Source organism: Antrostomus carolinensis, unplaced genomic scaffold, assembly GCF_000700745.2.
Source record: "Antrostomus carolinensis isolate BGI_N321 unplaced genomic scaffold, ASM70074v2 scaffold3203, whole genome shotgun sequence".
Classification (NCBI taxonomy): Eukaryota; Metazoa; Chordata; class Aves; order Caprimulgiformes; family Caprimulgidae; genus Antrostomus; species Antrostomus carolinensis.
This window is the reverse complement of record NW_010307075.1, coordinates 3,729-28,505: the sequence shown is the minus strand read 5'-3', so window position 1 is coordinate 28,505 and position 24,777 is coordinate 3,729. Positions and strand designations below refer to the sequence as shown.

The window sequence follows — 24,777 nt, the reverse complement described above, 5'->3', positions numbered from 1 at the left end:
CCTTGGGACGGGTTCGTAGGAAACAGGCAGGTACTGGGAGGTGGCTGGCTGTGCTCCTTGCCCAGGACGGTGATGACTGGCTGCTTCCCTGGATTGCTTGAATCAGGAATTTGGAACTCCATCTCCCTCTACCCAGGTGACTGCACTAGTCACTGAGCTGGAGCTGTGCTGGCATCGTTCAGGACTCTCCGTGCTGCCTCGCTGCTTCATGGCCAGAAATAGATAACTTTTTCTGACTAGGCTGACTGCAAAGGTCGCGTGCCCCTTGCTGTCTGAATTCCCTCCTGACTGATTTAAGAATTTCTTGTTTGGATACCTTCCTCTCTTCCATATTTAGTGAGGGGTGCTGCTTTGTCATCCTTGCAGGCTGTGCATCCGATAACTTTTTTTTTTTCCTTTGTCATCTGATCTTACAGAAGTTTATAGCTCTCTATATAACCACCTTCTGTAATTCTTCTCATGCCTTTTATGTAGATGAGGACTTTGCTGTAAAGCGAGTTTATGAGCTGGGCTTCAAGACAACTCTAAACTGATGTAGCTTTGGGTTGCGCTGTAAGAGGGAGGTCTCAAGCCTGGTCACGTACTCCTGTGAGTTGTCTCACGTCAGTAGGAGCATTCAGGGCTTCTGCTTGGTAAGCCAGAAGAAAGCTGACTTCTCCTGCGATGACTGAGAAATGTATAAGCTATGGAAACTTCTAGTTCACATGAACATTTGAATGTTTGATTTGTTAATGCTCCAAAGAAGGAGTCAGAGTGGCATCCTACAAACATAGTGCAGTTGTGAACGCAGCTAACTGTAGGCTTTTGCAAGCAAACACAGAGGCTGTGTAACAACTTCTTTCATCTGGAGGGTTTTTTCCTTGTTTTTTTCTTCTGAGACTTTGAAGATTTTCTGTGGTTGGAGATGGGAAATTAGCTAATGTGGGCTGGCTTCCTTGTGGCTTTGGGAAAAAAAATATTGAGTGCCAAGTTAATGAGCCTTGCTTGTGTATTTGGAGACAAATTGTTTGACGGATTTGGGGTTGGAAGAAGATTTTTTTAATAATATCATTTTACTTAGGACAGTTGAGTTTTCCTTTTGCAGGAAAGTATATGGTTTGCTGCTCTGAATAATCTAGGCATTTTGACCACGCAGATTCCTACTAGCCTTTTAAAAAAAAAAGGGTAGTTTTATCAGTCATTATCTGTTTTAAGTTCATGATAGTTGTTTTCTTGAGTGAATATTTAAAACATTTTTCTTCCTGGAAAGACTGGAGGCAGAGGTCTTTTCTAGTTTGTGAGTGGGTTGTTTGGTTTTATTGTGTGTTGGCTTTTTTTTAAGGGGCTAAATATTAGCTGATGCTGTTTCATGGTTTTGGATGTTTTGCTTAAGCTGGAGAGAAAGAAAAGCTGCAGATTAATTTTCTTCATGTAGATATTGCTAAAAAGGTTTTGCACACAAGAAAAAAGTTCCTGTGATACCTAAAATTGTAGCAGTGTAGTTTATGCTTTATGGTAACTGTCAGATGGAAATAATGATTGATCAGAGGTGAACTCTTACTATCACTCGAATGTTTGATTAAGAGCAGGAGAATATAAACAGTTTGTTTTCTTTAGAGAGCTGCTGACTTGTCTTAATTCCAGATTTTTTATTAGTAGCAAGTAAAAACTGAACAATAACATGCTCACAAAAGATAGAATATACAAGCTTCAGACATTTCTTTGAAACAAATAATTCCCCTTCTTGAAGGAGTTGCTTTGTAGGGTCAGAGTAATCTAGTAAGCGCTAGTCGTGTTGTCTCAGCATTCATTTTTGGTCCCAACTTCAGGCTTCTATTACGTAGGATATATTGGTGTATGTATTGAATCTGAACTTACAACACTGCAGCACTGTTGTTAAACAGACACCTCAAGTGTTTAAGGAAATACATGTTGAAATCAGTATGACTACCAGTGTGCACAAAGTTCTCCTGGAAAAGATGTGGTTTATTTTTTATATCTAAGTTGGTTTTCCTACCTGCTTATTCCAGCTGGAAGCTTGGGTTTTGAATTTTCCCTTTAAGACACTTGCCTAAACTGAGGGGAGTGCTAATGCAAGCCTTGTATTTTAGAAAAAAATGGAAGAAATGAAAAAGAACACTTAGCAGTACGGTATGTGCTCTTGTGTTGTGAGTTCTTACGGTTAGCTCACTGGTTTTAGGCTAGTACCTCTTGTTAGGAGGGGCTCTGACCTCTGGCCTTATGCTTGACTCATACTAGATTTTCCCCTGGTTTCTTTCTGTAAACTATATGTTCCATATATGCTATTACTCATAAGGACTGGCTACAGGATTTGATAACATACTTAACCCATACTAACCATGCCACTCACCTGGGTATTCACAGAGCTGTTCTCCTAATCATTGTTTGGGAAACAGAAAAACTAGCGAAGCTAGTTGATTGCAAAAATTCTGGGATAATTTTGGGATAATGTATATGTTTAGATATTAAACCCTGCCATTACTGTGTTAGTATTGGCATTCTGAATGTTAATTTTAGTGCATGTTTCCCAACTTCCCTTGGTGTTGGCCACAATATTAACTATACCCTTACTATTTTTTTTCAGTGTGGAGGTTTCTTCAAAGAGCAAAGTCAATTAGAGGTCTGTTTACCTGCAACACTTTAATTTTGTAAATGTTTGTGGGAATTTATGGTTAACTAGATTGCGAAAATCACCCAAGTTTTAAAAGCGCATAGCTCCTCCAATACTTGTGTTTCTGTAAGTAGTTTGGAGTGGGGAGGTGGCATGGCAGAGTGTCTCTTAAAGTGGTGTTGCCATTTGAGGAAATGTGTGTGTAACCACATCCCTAATTAAAGTTAATTAAGCTTTAACCTACAACAGCAATGTGTAAATGAAGATGTACCAATTTATTTTAAAGGGAAGTCTCTCTTTAATGTTCATGTCCCAGGATGTTGAAAGATATGTATTGTACTAGTACAATAAATTAATTTCAGAATATTTCACTGGGCTATATCATGCTTGATTCTTCAAGCATTTATGTGAAAGAACATGAAAATAAGACTTTTCCTGGACTGAAATGGAAAACACTGAATGACTGGAGGGGGGGAAAAATGCGATTTCAGTTTTCGTTCTTGATGCATGGGATAAGGAAATGCAACTAATATATTGCTGTATTGTTATGTTCTAAGTATATTTGGGTGACTTTGCCTGCAATGAGTAGGATGGAATGGTGGTTGGAAGTTTTGCCAGAAAGGAGACTTGTTACAGTGGTGGGGAGAAGAAGCCTTTGGTTATAGTGGTTACAGGGGAGAAGAAGCCTTTGTATGAAGAGATGAAATGTTCTTGAAATTTTTAGGAAGATTCTTTAATCTTAGTGGTCATTTAGTTGAAGTAATGGTTAGTGTAACTGTTTCTTATAGCTGCTCTCTAGTACTGACAAGAAACTGTCAGTATATAAATTGAGTAGGGCAAATGCTTTTTCTCTGAACTTGTAGGTTTCTTAAGACTCTTGTGAAAACTTTATTCTCTGACATTAAGAGACACAAGATGCCTCGGTACTTGAGTCGGTTGGGTTGCCTTGCAGTTTGAGCAGTCTTGCCTGGCTATGTACTTTACATTGGTAAACATGAAGGAAGTAAATGGAATTCAGTAGCTTTGCAATATGTGAATTTGCTGTCAAGGTTTGAGTACAAGAAAGGCTTATTGGAAACTATAGGTGGAATTTTAGATTTCTAAGACTTGCACATACGTTGCTTTTTTGAAGGGAGTAGCTCAGTCAAAGTAATGTTCCAAACAGTAGATCTGAAAGATGTGGCCCCTTGTTTATACTCATAGGTGCTTAAGACATGTCATGGGTGTTAGAGATGACATGAAGTGAACATGGTATGTGCTTTCTTTTGCATTCAGAGTTAATAATGTATATATCAAAATGGTGACATTCCATACCTACTCTTCTTAATATACTGATTAAATTTAGCTTTGCAGTCTTAGTTTGTTTCAGGAACATACTGTTTACCTATATGTCTGTGCACTGTGTTTCAGTGGGATTAAAGAATGTAAAAATCGGAATCAAAGTAATTGTTTGATCTGTCAACCTAAAATAAAGGTTTTTTTATTTTTTGGTGTTTGGAACATTGGAATTTCTAAAATCAAGCAGCTCTCTTAGGTCAGGTTTGGTACTGGGAGGTACTTGGCTCCTACCTGACTTCTATGAAGTAGCATTACTGGACAAGCTTAATTTACAAGCTCTTGTTGTTACAGGACTTGAAAGACTCAGCTGTTGTTAACAAGACAACTACTGAAACATGGTGGATTACTATGAAGTTCTGGGAGTGCAAAAACATGCCTCAGCAGAAGATATTAAGAAAGCGTAAGTACCACTGGTATATATGTGTTATGTATTTTAAGGAACAAATGAAATCATGTGCTTTCTGGATACTCCCCTTGTCAATAATAGGGTGAGTAGTAGTCATCTGAGGTGATAGCTTAGCTAACAGAGAAATAAATATTCAGTGTTCTGAAGGAAAAGCATTTGCTCATTTTTATGGAATTGGGAAAAGAATCCTGAGTGAAAATGCTGTCAGTCACTGGTTTTTGATCACTGTTAAATATGTTTCTGTACAAGTGTGCCTCCAAAATGGATATGATACAGGCAGTGACAACCCCTTCTTCTGTGGTGGAATTGCAGTGACTAATGTTCACCTGCATTTGCAGAGGTGCTCTTTCAAAGTTATTAACAAGTATTTGGCATGCCTGGTTTCTGTGCTTAGATTTTGATGGACTGAACATCTGTTACTATTTAAAAAAACGCCCACTGTTTAAATTAGGAGTGTTCAAAGGAATTAAGTGTAGTTCTTTGTTTGGATTTACTGTATATGTACTGTTTTTAGATGGATGTTTGTAATATTTTCAAAAAGTATTGTTTACTTTTCAACAAACAATTGGGAGGAAACATTTCTGTAGTACACATTTCTAGTATACTAAAACTCTTTGACCATAAATTGCAGTTTCAAGTGACCTAGATTTACTGTGTTTCTCTCTTGCCTTCTCCTACGTGCCTGAGCTTAATTAATCAAATTGCACTAGTGTGTGGAAGTTTAATTTATGTTTTTTTCCTCCCTTATTCTTTTGCAAATTCTTGCACGTGCTACTTTGTCAACTCAAATATATGAACTGTGAGCTTGTATGACTGTATAAAACACTTCAAATCTACCTAAGTGCAAGCTTAGCTTTGCTCCTCTGAGTAGTTATGCCTAAAGTACTTCATTTGAGGATCCACGGATGTTAGGATGCTGCCACAGTTTGGTATCAGGGTACTCCTGGAGCTTTGTCTGTCTGTACCTGGATACTCCTGATGTGTCCCATGGTTGGTTGTAGTATCGAATAATTACGGAGCTCTAAGGAGAAGTCCATAGCAGAAATATCATGGAATGTTTTGCTTAGACCTGCCAGATGTTGATCATCAGAAATGCACAGGAATAATCTCAAAATAACTGAAGAGCACTAAACCCACTTATTTCTTCTTTTTAAAGCAAATCTCAGTAGATGGTTCTGTGTACCTGCAGTATTTGTCGGTACTGGTCTATACACAAGATACAAAACATTGGGGAATTTCTAAACACTTTGATCCCTGACAACTTGTTTGAAACATTTTGTGTTTATCTGTATAGCATATTCCTTCATTTCAGAGTGAAATATCCTTTGTTTTCCTTCCATTTAGGTACCGTAAGTTGGCATTAAAATGGCACCCTGATAAAAATCCAGACAATAAAGAAGAGGCAGAAAGGCAATTTAAACAAGTAGCTGAGGCCTATGAGGTTTTGTCAGATGGTAAGTATTTTGGGAAGGCTTTTGAACTGAAGGTCTCTAGTCTGGGTATCAGACTGGAGATGCTAATGTATGATGCTTTAAAGGAATATTGTAACTTTGGTTTACTATATAACTCAACTACTTCCTTTTCAAAAGAAAGGAGAGAAAAAGCAGCTTGCAGATAAGACAGAATAAGCAGAGATTTTGAAATAATAAAAAAAATCAGGATCACTTTTGATGAGTAACCAAGCCAATTACCTTCTAGAAACTGAAATTCTGTGTTTGCCAGGCCCTCTTCAGAAATTTTCTATGTGTTTCAGGTATCTGTGAATACCAAGATTAATTTTATCTTGGGAGGTAAAGCCAATATACCATCAGTATAAGGGAATTGCTGTGTTGATTCAAAAAAATTAGGCTAGACAAACTCTTTAAGTAAGTGCTGCTGGGCCTACTCCTTCTAGTTCTTGCAAGAGTAAACCAGTCTCGCCAGAGCTGGAGCATACTGTAAACCTTGCTGAACATTTTGATTGCATTTGTGTGAATTCTGTGAGTTCAGTCAACTGTGATAGAGGAGAGTGTTTGTTTTGAATTGTTCTGAAACAGTCACTTAGCCTGACCCATGTGGTGCAGGAATTCAGCTTATACTTCACCCATATCTTTTTGCATGAAATGTATCATTAACTTTTGCAAGAATAGTCTGAATCATAACAAAGTGATTTAAGCTACTTTGATTATTTTCCCCTGTAATTGACTGCAGCTGTCTATATGCTATTTCTGAAGTGTCCTTGATTTCACCTGAGACCAGGGAGCATGGGAAAGCTATATTTAAAGCACTAGCAGCATCTAGATTACCTTTCAGAACTTGGCCTGGTTTATCAAGCTGCAGTTTTGTGTACCCTGTTTATTTAGTTGATTTTGATACTTAATTGACATGGGAGAAACAGAATGTCATTCGTGGGCAGTTGCTTGTATACTTGTCTTCAAGGGTAATTTAACCTTCTTAAGCACATTTTTTGAGCAAGGTAAAAATAGGGTATTGGTCTGGTTGTTATACAGATCTTTAAGTTCTTTGGAAGCAGAACACTGCTAAGATTTTAGAACATCTTCTAAAAATGCTGCTGGTTCTTGGATCTAGACCAAATCCTCAGTCACAGGTGTCTTAACAGTCATTTGTGCAGCAAGGGTACCTGAATCCCGAGCCCTGTGGCTGAGAAGCAGTCAGCTGTCTTGCAGACTTAATGAAATTTTCTGACACCATTACAGGCTTGAAAGAAGACAGATTTTTGGCAGAAGAATAGTTTTGTAAGGGATTACATAAGCAAAGAATATTTAAATTGGGTGATTGTAGAACACACTTCCCTTGTGGTTTCAAGAATGTTACATTTTTCAAGATGAAGGCTTTGTGAGCCCTCAGGTCTTCCCCACTGTTTCCTGCTCCTTCTGACAGTTTGCATCACTGCTTTGGTCATTTTTCATTGGTGGGTAGGTTAACATCCTTTCTTTAAAAATTACTTTCTAGAAAGGCAGTATGAATAATGTACCAAGCTTTGATGGGGATATGTGTGTGTGTGAGCCTGTTTTTTAATGGTTTTCCATTATTTGTAGATGATGACCAGTATATAAAATTTTAATTCCTGTTATTCAGAAGTATTTTACTTTTCAGCAGCTGTTTGAGGTAACTGCGTGTTCTTTCAGCGATGCTATTTAAATTTCAAAAACATCTTTGAAGAGATTCCAGTGGGAATAGCATGTTAATATTCAGAGTCTAAAATCAGATGCTCTGACTGGTTTTTGGCTGATGCTTCCACACCAGTGCAAGCAAAATAAACTGTCTGCCTCTTCAGCTCTTCAGGTTCCCTTCCAGTACCAGCAGTGCAATCTGATCTTATGTAATAACGTAGAGTTAATTTTTCTCCCCTTTCTCATGGATACTGGAAGGCTGGTCTGCTGTAAAATTAAGAAAGAACCATTCTACGTCTTCTACAATAACAGAGAGCAAGCAGTTTGAGTCAGCTCCTTCAATGGCATTTTTTTTTTAACATCACTTCATTCCTCTTTATTAAACTGGAAGTGATTACAGTTAATCTGCAGAGTTTTGCAGTCACTCATGCAAACCCTGTCCTTCCTTTCTCATAACTCTATATGGGCTTGGACTTGTGCAATAAAAGGGAAAGAGGCAATGGTCAGGGTTTAAAATAAGGGATATTCTGGTTGGGTAGAAGGAAGAAAATGCGTACAATAAGAATGCTTGAGCACTGGAGCTGTTTTCTAGAGAGACTGTGGAATCTTCTTTTCTTCGAGATTGATGAGATCAGGACTTCAGCCAAGTTTTGACCAACTTTGAGATTAGACTTGTTTGGAGGAGAAGGTTGAATTCCAGAGGCCCTTTACAAGCTAAAGCTTTCTGTGGTGCCTATGTAAAGATGAAGGCCACTGTATTAGTTTTAAAGGCCAACTTCCTTGTGAAGTTTGTCCTTGTACCAGAATTTTTTCTGATACAACAGGACCTGAGCTTCTAGAGCTAAATAATAATAAGTCTAAAATTTAGTACCTGTTCTTACAGAATCTAAACTGCTTTGACAGTCCTCAACAAAAACATTCACCAGCTACATGACGGAACTCTATTAAATAAACTAGCTTTGAGAAGATGTTTAGCTGAGAATACCAGTTAAGTGCTTTTGTTTTTTTCCAAATTCGATGGTGCCTATTTACTGACATGATGTACAACTTCTCCTTGTAGCTAAAAAACGTGACATCTATGACAGATATGGAAAAGAAGGCTTAATAAATGGAGGTGGAGGTATGTTGACAACTAGCAGTTCTTTGCTTTCTCTATTCTGGTGGAAAGCCATTTTCTGCAGCTTTCTTATTAAGACAGGAATATGTAAATGCCTTTACTAAAATCTTCTGAAAATTGAAATTACAATGTTTTTACATTTTTTCTAGTTGTTATAAAATATATTACTGATATCTGGAAACAGAGAAAAGGCAGTTATAAAAAGTACTATGTGTACTTAACTTGAGTGATACCTGAAAGGGAAAGACAAATTTTAGAAATTTAATGTGCTTATATTTTTAAATTATTCAAATATTATATAGGCCTGAATGTTTTTGTTAGTAAAAATGTGAGAGTAATTGAAATTTAACTTCTTTTTACAGGTGGAAATCATCATGATAATCCGTTTGAATTTGGATTTACATTCCGTAACCCAGAAGATGTCTTTAGGGAGTTTTTTGGTGGAAGGGACCCCTTTTCATTTGACTTCTTTGGTAAGTAATCCACTGGTTTTAGCTATATGTATCTAAAAATTTACTCTTACAAAACAAACATTGCTAATGCAGCTTTATTAGAAGTAACTCTGAAAACTGGAGGTAAATTATTGGTATTTTGTATTATATTTAAATTATTTGTTTCCTTCCTGTTTCTTTCAACAAAACATGAATTGGTAAGGCCTGGTTTAAAAAAAACATAAAATCATGCCTGCTATGTCTCTGTAGGTTGGAAGGAACTAACATTCAATAGAAAAAGTATACACTGGAATTCCCTCTCTAGAATTTGACTGAGTAAATTTAGTCTGTTGAAATTGATCTCTTTTGATCTGTAAATATTTAATGTAGCTTTTAGAGCTTCTGAACTGGACAGGTTAACTCATTAACTGTTATAACATAGCTTTCAGGGTGAACTTGTGCCATAGCAGGAATAATTTTCTTGTATCAAAATAAGAACAGCTGCATACATAATCTGGACACCCTCCCAAATTCATGTCACGTGTTTTGGGGGATAAAGCCCTAAAGCCTTAAATACTTCTTGGAGCCTGTGTGTTTCATTTAGTTAAAGGAAGCAATATGTGATAAAGTTGTCAATCTTTTTGCCATAGTGCTGATGGTCTTTTGGCTTGTGATGTTGCTTGCTGTAGTGTATTGAAGGTCTTTTCAGAGGAGCTGGAGTTCTTCCTCAGTCTCTCTGTATATGTTCTGTTGCGTAACATGCTGACCTATAAAGCAGAACAGATCCTGTGTTCGGTATTTACTTAAAGAAACTAAAAAGTCCTGTATTGAAAACTGCAAGAGGTGTACCTGAAAACCAAGGGTCTCTTCAGTACCTTGACATTGATTAATCTCTATTATAGTGTATATAGTGTTGTAATATTTTTAAAGGTAATTTTTTATTTTTGCAGCATCAAGGGGGTTAATTCAGCTCAGATTTTAATTATTTTGCTGTTAGTTTGCTACTCGGGGATCATCAGTTGTTGGATGACTCTACTGAAGGATTAGAAAAGGGATTGGAAGGTTGAATTCAGTAGAAGGTTAGTTGATGAATTAGCTAGAGGAAGAATCTGGTAGAGGATAAGCAACAGAACTTTAGCAATTACATCCAGTGGGAAATCAGAAGAAGCAGTAAAGGGCAGATTGGAGGAAGCATCTGGCAAAATACTGATGAGTGAAACAGGGACTGAACTGGGAAGATGCAACTTCTTCACTGCCTACAGTAGAAGAAAATCTTAAAGAATACTAGACAAGGATTGCAGTTGAGAGATCTCAGCACTGTTAGGCAACATCTGGAGTACTCTTGTCGAGTTCTGAGCTCCCCAGTACAAGAGACAGAGCTACTGGATAGAGTCCAGTGGAGAGCCACTACGTTGATTAGGGGACTGAAGCTTCTCTTACATGAGGAAAAGGCTGAGAGAATTGCTGGAGTTGTTCAGTATAGAGAAAGCCCAGGGTGAAGGTCTCACCAATGCATATAAATAGGTGAAGGGAGAGTGTCAAGAAGGTGGAGCTAGACTGTTGTCAGTGGAGCCCAGTGGCAGGACAAGAGGCACTGGGCACAAACAGAAGCACAGGAGGTCATGCCTTAAGGTAACACTTTTCTACTCTGAGGGTACTGGGCATTGGAGCAGGTTACCCAGAGACGTGGTATCTCCATGTTTGGAGATACTCAGAAGCCGTCTGGATGTGATCCTGGGCAACCTGCTTTGGGTGGCACTGCTTGAGCAGGGGATTGGACTTGATGATCTCTGTGATTGAGTGGTAGAAAACCTGAAAAAATCTGAGCAAGTTGTTGAGTAGGAAGCTAGAGAGGAAGAGCTGGGAGGGGATGTTTAGCTCTTGTTTATTTTTTAATCTAAGATACTTTAAATAAAATAGTTGGTTCTCAATCAAGTATCTTTAATTAGAGTAAATTGTATAGGTGAGGCATGTTTTAGCCTCTGGGAAACTGACATAGGCTCCATTTGATTTTGACTGTATTTACTTCATCAGCACCAGCAAAAGATTTAATTTGCTGTGTCTAAAAATGTCAGTATTCATGCCTAACCTTAAAGCCGGAAAGTTCAGTTCTGCATGTTGAATAGTCACGGGCTTAAAAAGATCCTGAGGTTTTACCCTTTGGACTCCTTAGAAGGAAGGCTCTAGAATGTAAAGTTTGTCAAATGGAGGTACCACTACTGCCAAAGTGTTCCTGGGATGTTGCAGCTACTTCAGCCTCTCCCGTAGAGGAATAGCGATGCATCTTACCCTGTGGAAGGGGTGGACTTAAAAACATACCTATGCATTGGAGACATTGAGACATGCTTCCAAAAATATTCTCTCCCTGCTTAACACTTGTATTTATTTATTTATTCCAAACCTGTCATTGTCAGCTTTAAGGTACGGGTAGCGTGGCACAGGCCTCACTTACTGCAGAGTGAGGTTCTGACACTGTCAGCAGTGTTGTGTATACTCCAGTTGATAAAAACTAATCATTTCAAAGCTGCCTCCACTTTATGTGGATGGTTGCAGTATCAGTGACCAGAGTCCTAAAACCTGTGGTGAGCTTTGGATTCTGAGTAAAAGCTGTAATTTTTCCCATCAGAAGTCTTCAAAGTGAGCACTTCTTATTTTTTTTGAAAGTTTTTTTTGCTTTAAGATGCTTAAGACATTCACTAATATGGGAAAGTATAACTCTGAACACTGGTGAGACAGCTTCTGTCCCAAAGAGTAAGAGAATTTATCTTTTAAGAATGGGGAGTTTGATGAGTTTTCTGTGAAACCAGTGACTTTTTAAGGAGCTACTCAGCTTATAATTGGTTTTATAAGCAACTGAGTAAGGACTGAGGTCATAATTTCTAAAAATGTCCACTGGTGGAATTGAAGATGAAGTTGAATAAATACTTGGAAATGTTTGCACCTTTTATACAGTTTGAAATGGCATGTAGTGAAGCCCACAGAATGCAGGTGGGACTCACTGTGTCCTGATTGCTGTCGGATATGTAAAGAGCAGCATTCAGATGCATATTCCCTGTAAATTTATGGATGTGAAGAATTTCTAAGATAGTGTTATGAATTGACTCTGTTAAACTCCATTGAGTTACAGAAAGTTTTCTTTATAAACAGAGGCATCTTTATTCATCTGTAGAAAAGAGGAGAATGTATGAAGACTTCTGTGGTGATTTTTAACTGATGAGTGCCTTCAGAATTCTCAAATGAAAATTTATAATACTGTTGAAAACAGCTCTGAACATTTCCAAACGGAGCAAAGTTAATTTTATGTGCTGTGTGTTGCACTGGAATTAGCTCAGCCAGTCACAATTTCTCTTCACTGATTTTCAGGCAAATTGTAAAAATAAGGTGCGTGAAGGCACGATCTGATGACAGGACAGCAGGTTAACTCTCCTAACTTTGGAGACACGTGGACTCACTTTCTGTGACACCTTGTTACAGCAGGATCTGCTTTTTCCTAGCGAGCTCTTCCAGTGATAGTTTTCCATCACTTTGACATACAGATGGATGACAACCCTTTTAATGGGAAGAAAAGAAAAGGCAAGGCGATGCTTCCTGTGCAGCGCTGCTCTTTGTATTGCAGAGTACCACCTTGGAATATCAGTATCTGGTTAACTGATATTCAGCACTCTCTACTGAATACCTCTTCTGTTCTTTGACTGTCCTTTGACACTAGAACTGACTGTTTACTCTTATTATAGGACTTGATTTCTCATGTCAGTAAGTTTGTTTTATACTTAAACTATATCCTACTCAATTTATATACAGTGCTTGCCTTGATTTGATTTATTTGTGTTCCATGTAGTGTTTTGTTTGTATTTTACTTGTAAACTTTTCAAGGACGTTCTGCTGCTGCATTTTACAAGTTCATAGAGAGAGAAGGATCCCAGTGTTACCACTGGTAAAGGAGATGTATTATTTATTAATGTATTCATTGGATGTATTTAGATTTAGATATATCTATACATTTAGATTTATACATCTAATACATTTAGATGTATTCATTAATTTAAAGACTGCTGCTTCAGGCATTGTGAGGAACAGAAGCTGATGTGTTTTGATGTAGGCAAAAATGCTTGACTGCGACTATGAGTTGTTAAAGAATTTAGTTAGTTTTCATTTAGAGGCTTTTCAGGTTCTCACTTCAAGATCAGGTTATGTGTTGGAAGGGATTATCGGTGGGGAATTATATTGAAAGACAGAGTGGATATCACAAGAGCAGAAGATTACCCCCAACAGGCGATTTAGTAGTTCAAACAACTCTGCAAGTAGTTAAGTCATCCTTTATACGCATTGAGCTTCACATACACACCTGGTGACATTTGAGATAGTTTAGAGTATCTGAAATACCTGAGTAATTTCTATATGGGATAGAAAATACAGCTCAGGACTTACAGCAGAGCAGTATCCTCCAGCAGCAGTATCTAGAAGCTCACCAGGATGTTTCAGGGCATTTCAAACAGCTTTAGATGCCTGCATGTCTAGTTAAAGGAATCCCACAAGGAGCCATGCTGTTCTCTGTGATAGAAAGTGTTAACAATGTGATGTGATAAATTACTCCAGATGGATACCCTCACTAGACTTGATGTCCGAGAGAAGTCTGTTTGTGAAGTCTCTTTCCACATAGATTATAATCTTGACGGTTTTGCTATAGTTCCTAAACACTTTAGTAGTCTCAATGAGATTCTTCTGAGATCATATTTTATAAATGCCTTAAATGTTTTTCTTTGAAGTAGAATTCAGGATGTACTTTAATCTAAATTTAATACCAGATGATGTATATAAACCCATATACATTCTGTGGAATTTTCCCTTGAGAATTGTGGTTACCTGGTTTATGTGGTATTTAAAAATCTATACTTGTAGAAACCAAAGGTAAAATTAAACTTACCTTTATACAGCTAGCCAGGTATAAATATTTGTCACGGAGAATGTCAACTAGATAGTTGTATGGTATGTAGTTTGGTTCTATCAGACAACAGAATTACTGCAGATTGACTATTGTAATATTGATTACATTAAATGAGGGATGAGCATTCTGGAAAAATATACTGAGTTACTTTAAACATCCAGGCTAAAGAGTCTTCACCTGACAGAAAGGAAGAAAAAAAATCTATGTGCAGTAATCATTGTGAACTCTGTTTTATGTGATCTGTGTTTCAGGGTGTTGTTTAGGAATGGGATAGCTTCATCAACCTTTTCATCTCAAGAACAGAAAGTTGTCTTGCTGGGGCAAAAGGTTTGCCCAAGAGTCAGATTATGGTTTTAATCCACGTGTAATCCCATTTCTGATAATTATGATGTTTAGGTGTTCTAATATGAAATGTATTTGTTAGTCAAATGGGTTCTTAAAACTGAAAATGGCAGTGGCTTTCAATTAAAGCAATCTTGCACAACATTATCCTCTTTGTAATTAATCTTTTCGTTGACATGAATCTGCAACTTTTGGTATTTATGAAGTACTCGGAGATTTGCACGTGCATTCATTGCTTTGGTATGAATGTGCACGGTTATATTTCGTAAGCACCCGTCTTTGATCATAATTATCCACTGAATAGTCCAGATCTCACTACCATGAATTTTTCAGTGATAACTTGATAGGTTTGAAGAAGGTCTTTGAAACACAAGAATTGTCTTACTCAGACAGCATTGTCAAACAGGAATAGGTAATGCTGTGGCTCCGTGGGTAGCTAAACTAATACATAGATGTTGTTGCTGAAAGGTAGGAGGCCTTGCTCCAAATTTTTGTGTCTGTCTGAAAACTTTACTCTGTGACGAATGTCCTATTAGATACATTGAGAAGCTGTTTGATAGCAGGCTGGCCAGACAGGAAGTTTGTCTCGGGCATCCCAAGCCAGTTCAGGCTGCTAATCCCCAGGAAAATGTGTTTTTTTTGTTTGGAATTTTGTTGTTGTTTGTGGGGTTTTTTGTTTTGTTTTGTTTTTTTCCCTTCTCTTGGATGGCCAGCTGGTTAAATGGGTCAGAGGACGAATGCTGAACATAGCACAAAGAGAGCAGGTCTTGCTATGGTAGTGGAAGATTCTTCCATTTTTAAGGTGTGCCATTAAATTGTGCATTAATTTGATGAATATGAAATGCTGATGAGAGTTGGACTTACTGTACTCTAGCATCTTTGTAATTATGGTATAGATGGCATTTGAAGGTAATGTTTTAAGTCTCCTTTTTCTAGAAAATTACTAATCCCAGGGCCTCTGCTGTACATCATTAGAAAGACTTTCAAATGCTTCTGCTGGAAGACTTTCTTAAACAGATGTTTGCTCCACTTATTTAACATCTAATTTATGGAAGTGAGCAATTATAAAAGACCATGCTGAAACACTCTAGGCAGGTGAATCAACAGTGCTTGCAACAGCATCTTAGTGTCTCTTCTGAGTAAGTGACATCAAGAGTATGCTTATTTTTAGTTAAGGAAGAAAATATTTCCATGCAAACGTGCTGACAGGTTTCTGTGGCTTGCCTGGTTCTGATGATACCCTTTTTTGTGCCTGGGTACACTCCAGAGCTGTAGCACGAGGTTCTGTGTGTATTTACTGCAAATCTGCATCTTTGAAACTCTTTTTCAAATAGGAGACAAGATGAAAACACTGATTCCAAGAATTCTTTTATTGTATGTACCATCTGTAGCCCTTTGCATAAACACATTATTCAGACCCACATTTCAGACTCTCTTCTGGCATGATCTATAAAGTCACTTACAGGATGCTTTTGATATGATGGCAGGCAGGGAGGCTGTACTGCCTGTGCTGATGGAACACTGCAGACTGAAGCGCTCGGTGCTCTGAGTTTGACTGCCGCCTCATGCAGGGGCTGAGCAGCCTTTCAGCATTACTCTGCTCAGCGCATGGCAGCTACAGTGTCATCCTCCTGCATCTGCAGCACGGCTGTTCAGCTTTTCCTTAGTGTCATGTTCTGGGAGAGGCAATGACGTGTCTCTGATAGCAAAAAATAAAGGAAGGAAAGTTGACTGGTTGGGGATGTAGTCCAGTGAGGGGTGACTGGGCAGTGATCCTGGTTTTACAGGGTAATGTTTCTTTGCGTACTGTCCCCGCAGCAGCGTGTGCATGGGAGAACATTTGCTGACAATACACAATTTATCTCAACTCTTTTGATTTTCTCGAGGTGAATGATGGCATTGCACTGGAATGTGCTTAACACTCATCAGGGATGACATTGTGCTGTGGCTGAAAGCGTGTTCCTCTGCTGCTTTTGACCATTGGGCAGTTTTTTCTGCTGTCTCCCTTGTACCCAGCACAGTTGCTTTTACAGTCACACTGTGAACTCTTGCAAAGAACTGATGTGGCTGAACTTCCTTTCATCTGGATTTGCTCTTTTCAACTGCTCAGCGTCTGGTCTGGTTCCCCAAGCTTCTGCCAGGGTACAAGTGTCGTGGTAGAAGTGACTGCTGTAGGAAATGTGGCACTTGCAGTTTATAGTGTACTGTGATTTCAGCTAAGCCTTAGGTTGATTTAATGAATTTCATGAAGTTTAGATGAATTGTGGATTGCTTCAAATATAGATATTCTGGGTTTTGTCTCCTTTCCACCCTTCCCCTATTGTATGATGCTTTCCTACCCATTTTCTTTTAGATATGCCAGTCTTGCCAGTACTGAGTCAGATTAGCTCATGAATGCAACAGAAAGCTAACAATACAAACAGTGTTTTCTTTTGGATCAATGAATTAATGCAATCTGTCATTTGGTTCCATGATCACGAGGCAGGAAAGGAAAGCAATCACACTTTCTAAGCAGTTTTCTGAATTGACTTATACTGCTGAAAGGGAGAAAATCCTGTTTGTGTTACAGCTGAGGACTCCTTAGAGTGGGGGGGATCATGACCTACCTTGTTTTGAACTGCAGTGAGATATTTATTGTAGTTGTTTGAGTTGTTTAGAGGTGAAATTCTTTTTCCTGTGACTACAGAAGAGCGAGGTAGGATTCTGTGGTTCACAGTGAGCAGGTTTAATGTTTTACCCAGAGGAAGAAGACAGTTGCTGTGTTTGAATTAGCAAAGATTTTTCTAAATAAAGCAAATTATTTTGGAAATAATAATAATAATGTAATTATTTTCAGATGAGTTTGCTAGTGCACAGTCTTGTGTTGCTGAGGGTTTTGTGTTCCAATCTTCACATTAACATTTGGCTTCTGTGACTGCAGTCTTCCTACCTAGTAACAGCAAGAGTCCTCAAGTCCTTCATTTTGTCTCTTTTTTTGGTAACAGGCTACCATGAGTTCTTTGCTTAAGCATTTACTTCTTCCTCCAAAAGCTTCCATGTCATCTGCTGCTGATAGATCAGAAGTCTGTCTCACTGGCTTCCTTGACATTTCGAACCTTTTGTTCTCTCTTGATCTTTACTGTTTGGACAGCACCCACCAAAAGTTCTGTGTCAGAAGTGTACTTCAGCATTTTTGTTGAAACTGAATCTGATACTTTGTCCTCCTGTAAGCTTCTGGTAATACCTAGATTAGAATAAACTGTGAATTTATTTCCAAACAGTATTTAGCAATACTCTGAGGTGAACCTAGTCTAGCATTTCAGTTTTCTGAAGCTTTTAAGTTGCATAGTATTTATATAGTATTTTTGCTTTTTAGAAAGGCCTTTACTTGTGGGTTTTTGTTGGGTTTTTTTTTGTTTTGTTTTTGTTTTGGGGTTTTTTTTGCTGCTTAGTTTTGTTGATCTGATATACTTCTAACATTCAGTAAGAAAATTACATGAATTGTAAGCACTGAAATGACTATCATAAGAGGAGTCATTTAAAAACCTAACACCCTGATACTGTGATATGCATTTGAACTGTTTGGAAAAAGCCATCTATGTGAAAAGGTATCATACATGGAAAGGTTCTGGTAAATCACAAAAATAGACCTACCAGGCTGAAATGTTATTATTTTGCTGAGTGGTACTATTAATCATCCTGATTTAGGGACTAAAAGCATAAACATACTCAGGGTCTGAGTAGCTGTGAAGTTGCTCTATTAATGTGTATTTAATGGGGAATACAGCAAATGAGAATGCAGAAGCCTCCTGCTGCCTTCTCTCCTCAGTGTTGGCATTTTTTTTTCCTGCACACCGTACCTGGATGGCTGTCAGGACAGTAAGAAATATTCCCTCAGGAAAGTCCTACCCATTGTCCTATCTCTGCATCATCCATCTTGCTGAGCGTTCTGCAGTCCACTGCGGGAGGGAAGAGTGGTTTGAGTATCTTATTTACTGGAGAGAATTACTGGAAGAGCACTGGAGTGTTATTAGCAGGGCTGCTAACAAATCACCTGAGGCTAGAACATTTGCTGATAGGAGTGCTGACCTCTTTCTTTGGTGTGCAGGTTTGCCAAAGGCTAATAAGGCATGTCCAAGGCTTGGTTAGTTTTTTGTGTGGCTAAGAGTAGGCAATAATCCATTTAGAAGCTGGACTGATAGCAGAGATCTCTGTGAGATTCTGTGATCCTCCCTTAAAAACCTTTGCATTTCTGCTGCTGTTGTGGTCAGGAGGATAGATTCACTGGCAGGATAGGCTGATACACTGTGGAGGATTAAAAACTCAAAGCTTACATGGTAGGTGGTTTTGTTTTTATCCAAACTCCAGGTAACAAGAAAAATTAGACTATAAATAGAAGGCTTAACAGTGGGAGTAATATAATATAGATCATTTGTACACGTGAGTGAATGACCTTCATAACTAACTTATGAGTCACTCTAGTGAGAATAAATTGGACTACAAAACAATTAACTGCAGTAGTTTTATAGTTACTAGATGATATGTTCTTTCAGTGTAGTCCCCCCCCCCCCCCTTTTTTTTTTTTTAATGGGTGTAGTGCTTGTTTGGGAAATAATAATTCTGGTGGTAGGTTCCCATCTTTCCATGCCCAAGTGTTGGTTTAATTTCTGTTGTTTTAAAGGTAGTAACAGGTCATCTTTATATTGAAAAAAACTGGTTCTACATTTTAAAAAAGCACAAAGCAAAAAAAAAAGGCATGAGGAAGAAAAAAGAATCTCAGCACTTGCTTGTCTAGTGTACGTAAGATAAAAAGCTTGATCCTGCCTTGTTTTATTCAATAACTGTGGAAGCAAGGGGAAAGATAGCCCTATTTTTGTTGCTTTTGGTGCTTTATGGCTTTGCTGATAGGAGTATATGCCTGAACCTCAGAGGCTGCCTTTGGTCAGCATAAATACATTGTGATGTTTCATTTTTGTTACGTAATTGCACGTAAACCAGATGGTAATGAATATCTTTTTATTATCATATTGATTGCTTTAGTATTGTCTGTCACTATTGCATTAACTTGATGCTTTATCAGAAATCAGCTTGGATTTTTGTGGATCTACCAGAGGTGGTATAAATACCCTGTTCCTGACCTTTGCTTTGTCAGTTTCTAGTTCTGAAGTCATGCAGGTATAAGAGTCTTTCCTTGCTCTCATACTTCCATTGCTGCTGTGCCCAGTTTCTGCATTTTTCAGTAAGAGCTTATTTGGAGCAGTTTCAGACCGTGAGCTTTCAGTATCGAGTCCCCACTTGTAAAACTTGTTAAAATTGTTGGTACTGTACAACGCTTATTCTGGGAGAGTTGTGATTGATGGAGAGAGTAGTTGAAGTTCCTAAACATTCCTGATTTTAATGCAAGTATTATGTTTGAGTATCTGTTATATGATTACAATTTTTTAGTTCTAGCACTAGGCAAAAGCAGTTTTCAGGTAATTTTAGTAATATCTAATTTTTAGGAAAATATGATAAGTAAATAAGGATTGCTTGTACGACCCCCTTTTTCTATTTCTCCCCTCTTCCTCGTGCTTGGTAGGGACTGAATGCCCCTTTGGGACACTGTGTGTAAGCCTCCATGCTTTGCTGCCTAAACATGCATCAGGATACGTGTTTGAAGTACCTAATGTGGCAAGTGCTAAAATAAACACTTTGAACACTTTAAGATTATGAGTCATCATCCCTGACTGCTGTTTTGATATTTCAATAATTGATATAACCTATCTGGAGGTTACTTTTCAGAGACCTCATCATGGTGATCCACAATAAATCTTAAATAGAAATGAGCTAGAAAGTTCAGGTACCTATGTGCAATATGTTAAGATTTGTGAAATTCAAATTCTAAGAGTTTAATTTGTCTGTGGTGCTGCTCTTTCTTCCATACCTTGGAAAACCTTAGTCTGGCAACAGAGTTCTGTAGAACAGCTGAAAGGTTTGCCTTATGGTGACTTGGTGTGTTGAGATCGTGATTATGCATTTGAACTCTTGTCCGATGCTAACTGACTGGGCATCGTTAGCTTCAAATAAATATTTATTTCATTTTTAATCATGCCTCTGGTGTATTATGCTGTATGAGCATATGGTGGAAATAATACTATTTCTGCAGCTCTTGCCACTTCTTTTACACTGAAAAATGTCAGAGTGTTTGCATTAGGTTTACTGGTTTTTAATGCTAAACAGCTAAAATAAGGAAATCGGCTACTCTTAAATGTTATTTTTAGGTCCAAAAGTGAGACAGAATTTAGTCCAGAAGGATCATAGGAATTGCCTTTTTGGTAGGCTGTTTTAGTTCAGTAGCATCAGACATTTCAGAGGAAGAATCTTACCTGTAAAAGGAAATTTCTTGTTTTTAATGGAGAATGATTACATACAGAATCACTCAGTAATACTGACCTCTTAAATATTTTCTTCTGTTTTGTAGAAGACCCTTTTGAGGACTTCTTCGGGGGCAGGCGGGGTCCAAGGGGAAGCAGAAGCAGAGGTGGAGGATCATTTTTCTCTGCCTTTGGTGGATTCCCTGCTTTTGGAAGTGGTTTTTCTTCATTTGACACAGGTAAATGTGCAGCATTTAACAAGGAATGCAGATTTGGTTCACAAAGGATGTCTGTATAATAAACTGTTAAACACTTTTCTTAAAGTTGCCTTTTTCATTCAGGAAATTCTGAGGCTGCTTTCTTTTAATTAAACTGTTCTCTGTAAAGACTGAATGTAAATAAAGCTATAATTACAATTTTTGGTCTACCTGAAAGTTCTTGAAAAGTAAACAGACCTCTAAGAGTTAGAACTTCTTGTGTTCTAAATTTTGGAGCTACAATTCCTTTATAGCTTTAGAATTTTTTTTTAATTCTGTTTGTTTTTAGGTGTTGGGGGTGTCCTGACTTTCATTTAAGGTCCTGAAAATAAACTGAAAAAATGTGTGTCTAAAACCCATGGTACTGCATAGTGTCAGTTCTGGGGCAGTCAGTTTGAATGCTGATGTCTGTAACTCGGAGGTTACTGAGAGTTGCTGGTAGTCAACATCCTACCAAGTGTTAAGATTCTGGGTATTGTTGGGGTATCGGTGATACAAAACTTGTTCTGCCTGCTAACTCAGAGCGTCCCAATGTCTACATTAAAGCAAAAAATCAGATTCAGTAAAGTTAGTAGCTTTACTTTGAGTGGAAGGAATGATAGAAAGTTTGAGTTCATCAGACAGGCCGGGATGCCTTTTCTTCAGAGGAGGAGGAGGTGACAAATGGTTTTTGGGTAACGCTGTGCATTTGGAATTTGAACTATGGGTCCATATGGGAGAAGTTGATGGGGCTGGAGCCGTGTTTTTGTTCTCACGCTGGTGGTTAATGCCACGTAGTCACTGATGCTGTGTTGATGCAACCAAGCACAGGCATCCTGAAGCTAGGATGTAGTCAGAGTGGATGATAAATTTGGATCCCACAATCATTCAAAAAAGGATTTTAGTCAACTACTTTCTTTCTCAATAGGTTTTACTTCGTTTGGCTCATTGGGACATGGAGGCCTTACTTCGTTCTCCTCTACGTCATTTGGTGGCAGTGGGATGGGTAACTTCAAATCAGTGTCAACCTCAACTAAAATAGTTAATGGCAGAAAAATTACTACAAAGAGGTAAGTTATATAAATATATGTGTATGAAACTATAGGTAGAGACAAACATAGCTATAAATATATGCATATAAATATATATACACAATATGTATTTCTAGTTTGTTATTGCAGTCATCACATTACTTGGATTTCTCTGAATGCTTAAAAAAATTTGAAAAGTTTTATTGGGTTCTCTGACTCTTCTTGGTATTGCTGAGTTACTTAAAGCTGTAGCATGTGAATATGGGGAAAGATAATGTTTTTGTCTAAACTGTTGATAGTTGAGGAGGGTTCAGATGTGTAAGACGTGCTTTCAGAACTGCCGTGATGAAAAACAAAGGTTGCAACTTGTTTGTTGTTTGAAAGGGACCGGGCAATGGAGCTCCTTTCAGGTCTTTAGAACCTCCTGTGATCCATGTGTTATTATGGTCCTTGACTACTGTCTGCCAAGTCAGCTTGAGCTTCGGGAGAGGAAAAATGTGCTTGGTTTCTGCTGATGGTGAAGCTTTTCAGTGAGGATTGGGAGGAGTTATAATTTTCCAGATATTACGAATCATGCAACAGTTTCCCCTAAGACTGGCTCTAGTTTGCATTCCTAGGCAGTATTTGAGTGAAGTTTATGTGTAAAAATTATTTTCTTTTATCTGTTAAGTGAAATAAGCAGCTGAAACCTGCTTTGGAGAAAACTTTCCCAGTTTGTTGGAAAGTGAATTTTCAAGTACAGTACCCAACCTACCTTCTTACAGTGTCATGCTTGCAATGGGGAAATCGCTGCATTTGGGAAATCCAAACATTCGTTACCTCTAGAGTAACCTACATGGAACTTTATGATCAGTAAGTTATAGCAGTACTGAACAAGTAGTTAAATGTAATTTCAGTACTTAATAAAAAGAGACAAAAAAGTGAGGGAGAACCAGGTTTTTTTGTTTGGTAACTTGTGTCCCATACTTTCAAAGCACAAAGTTTTTCTGTGTCCTGTTGTACTGGAGATATCCTGTCATCTTGCCCGCTTAAATCCAGTTGTTGTCATCACAATCTGCTGTGTGGTAATGATACTTTTCTTTGAGTGTATTCTTCCAGTTCTGAAAATAATTTAAATATTCCTTATGTTCACATTTCTAAACCAAAACAATAATTAAAAAACAAACACAGAGCTCTTTAATAATATCTCCTTCCAGTCAAGGAGACTTAAATTTTGCAACATGTGTGCTGTTCATAAACTTGGTGTACAGTAGGTCTCCAGATTAATTGCTCTGATTAAATTAAAAGTGGATTAAAGACTGTCTTGCATGCTTTACGTCATGCAAAATTGTGATTGCATCTAGAATATTACGCATTTAACAAGCGGATAGGTACTAAATGCAACGTCAAGATTGTACAGTTGATCTATCAAAAGACATTTAGTTCTAGATAGTAGTGTGTAGCGTCAGTACAACTCTGGCAGTGTATGAGGTGACAGCTGTAACAGTGAACTCTACAAACTGGAGGATTCAAACTTCCAGAAAGCAATTTTCCTGCTATAAATAAGCAGTACCAGTGAGGGAATGCAGATGTTACTGGTTACAGCTTCTGTGCTGTTAAATACAAAAGCTTGCCAGCTACAGCTCGATGAAGCAGGCAGTGCTCTGTTACAGTTCTCTATCTAAAAGCCTAGATCTGGTATGTATTTCCAAACTGCTTACAGTGCTTTGAAATGTGTTTTTGTCCTACAGAATTGTTGAGAATGGACAAGAGAGAGTAGAAGTTGAAGAAGATGGCCAGTTAAGGTCGCTAACAATAAATGGTAAGGAGCAGCTGCTACGCTTGGATAACAAGTAATTCAACGCACGCATTTAACAGAAATTTTAAGCTCTAACAGCCACCATTTGAGGATTGACAGGAACATTTTTTGAAGATTTCAGATGAACTCAACTTTCTGTATATCCGTACTTAATCTTAAGTAGTATAAATAGCTCACTGAAGCTCGTATTTGTCATAGACTTTAAGTTTATTGTTGGGACCACATCAATTGGACCATTTTTTGTCCTTAAAATTGTTGTAAATTTCTGTATGCACTTTTATTTTTATTATATATGATGAATTTGAACCATGATCCTTCAGTAGTGCTAGGGCGAGATGTACACTAACACTAGCATGAATCTTGCTTTTTCCAATTTGAAATGTGAGCCAATTAGTAGTTTAAGTCTGCTGTGAAGTTAACATTTCCAGGATAACCTTTTTAATAATTTCAACTTTTTTTTAAATGTTTAGTAGTGAACAATGTTAATACATTTCTGGTAATGCATTTCTGGTTTAAATAAATTAAGGATGTTTTCTAGTTGTGCATGAATGCAGACAACTTAGTAAGTTTTGACAAGCGTTTAAATGTGTAATGTAAGCAAAAGGTAAAAAAAGTGAAGCCAGTGAGCTGGGTCTTTTGTCATTTGCTAAAAAAAAAAAGAAAAAAGAAAAAATCAAAATGAATAAATGCTGATGTTTGTGGTGCATTCTTTCATGAATGGCATTTGTAATATTCTTGTGTCTGTGTGTGATTTGGGCAACTTGGGAAAACAGTGCTTTTATTTTATTTTTTTTTTTCCCCTCTACCACCTTTTTCTTCAATCTTAAGGATGAGGGCCTTTTTTCTTTGCAGATGTTTTCTTCAATGTGACTGAAAACATGATATTTAATTTCTTTTCTAAACCTGTATCTGAAGCACCTATTTTTAAGAAGCATTCAGAGGCTGACTCTCTAACTCCATCTTTTGCCCTAATACATATTTTGTTTTTTGTCTAGGCCTGAAGTAACTCTATGTTTAAAAATAAAAAAGTTTTTTAAGCTTTAAGTTCTGAGATTACTTAAAAAAAAATAATTTGTA

The 24,777-nt window shown here is 37.7% G+C and overlaps 1 protein-coding gene across 3 annotated transcripts; it reads left to right on the top strand.

The window, feature by feature from the left end:
• Positions 1-4,236: 4,236 nt before the first annotated feature.
• Positions 4,237-24,406, top strand: DNAJB6 (DnaJ heat shock protein family (Hsp40) member B6). 3 transcript variants are annotated; one of them, XM_029084331.1, is made up of 8 exons: positions 4,237-4,349; positions 5,700-5,809; positions 8,529-8,588; positions 8,948-9,058; positions 10,687-10,689; positions 20,743-20,874; positions 21,800-21,941; positions 23,633-24,406. In XM_029084331.1, the coding sequence occupies exons 1-8, from the start codon at positions 4,285-4,287 to the stop codon at positions 23,736-23,738; spliced, it is 729 nt and encodes a 242-aa protein (XP_028940164.1). In that variant the 5' UTR covers positions 4,237-4,284; the 3' UTR covers positions 23,739-24,406. The 3 variants fall into 3 exon arrangements, with proteins under 3 accessions (XP_028940164.1, XP_028940165.1, XP_010163599.1); XM_029084332.1 differs by lacking the exon at positions 10,687-10,689 and having other exon boundaries at positions 20,746-20,874; XM_010165297.2 differs by lacking the exon at positions 10,687-10,689.
• Positions 24,407-24,777: the final 371 nt, after the last annotated feature.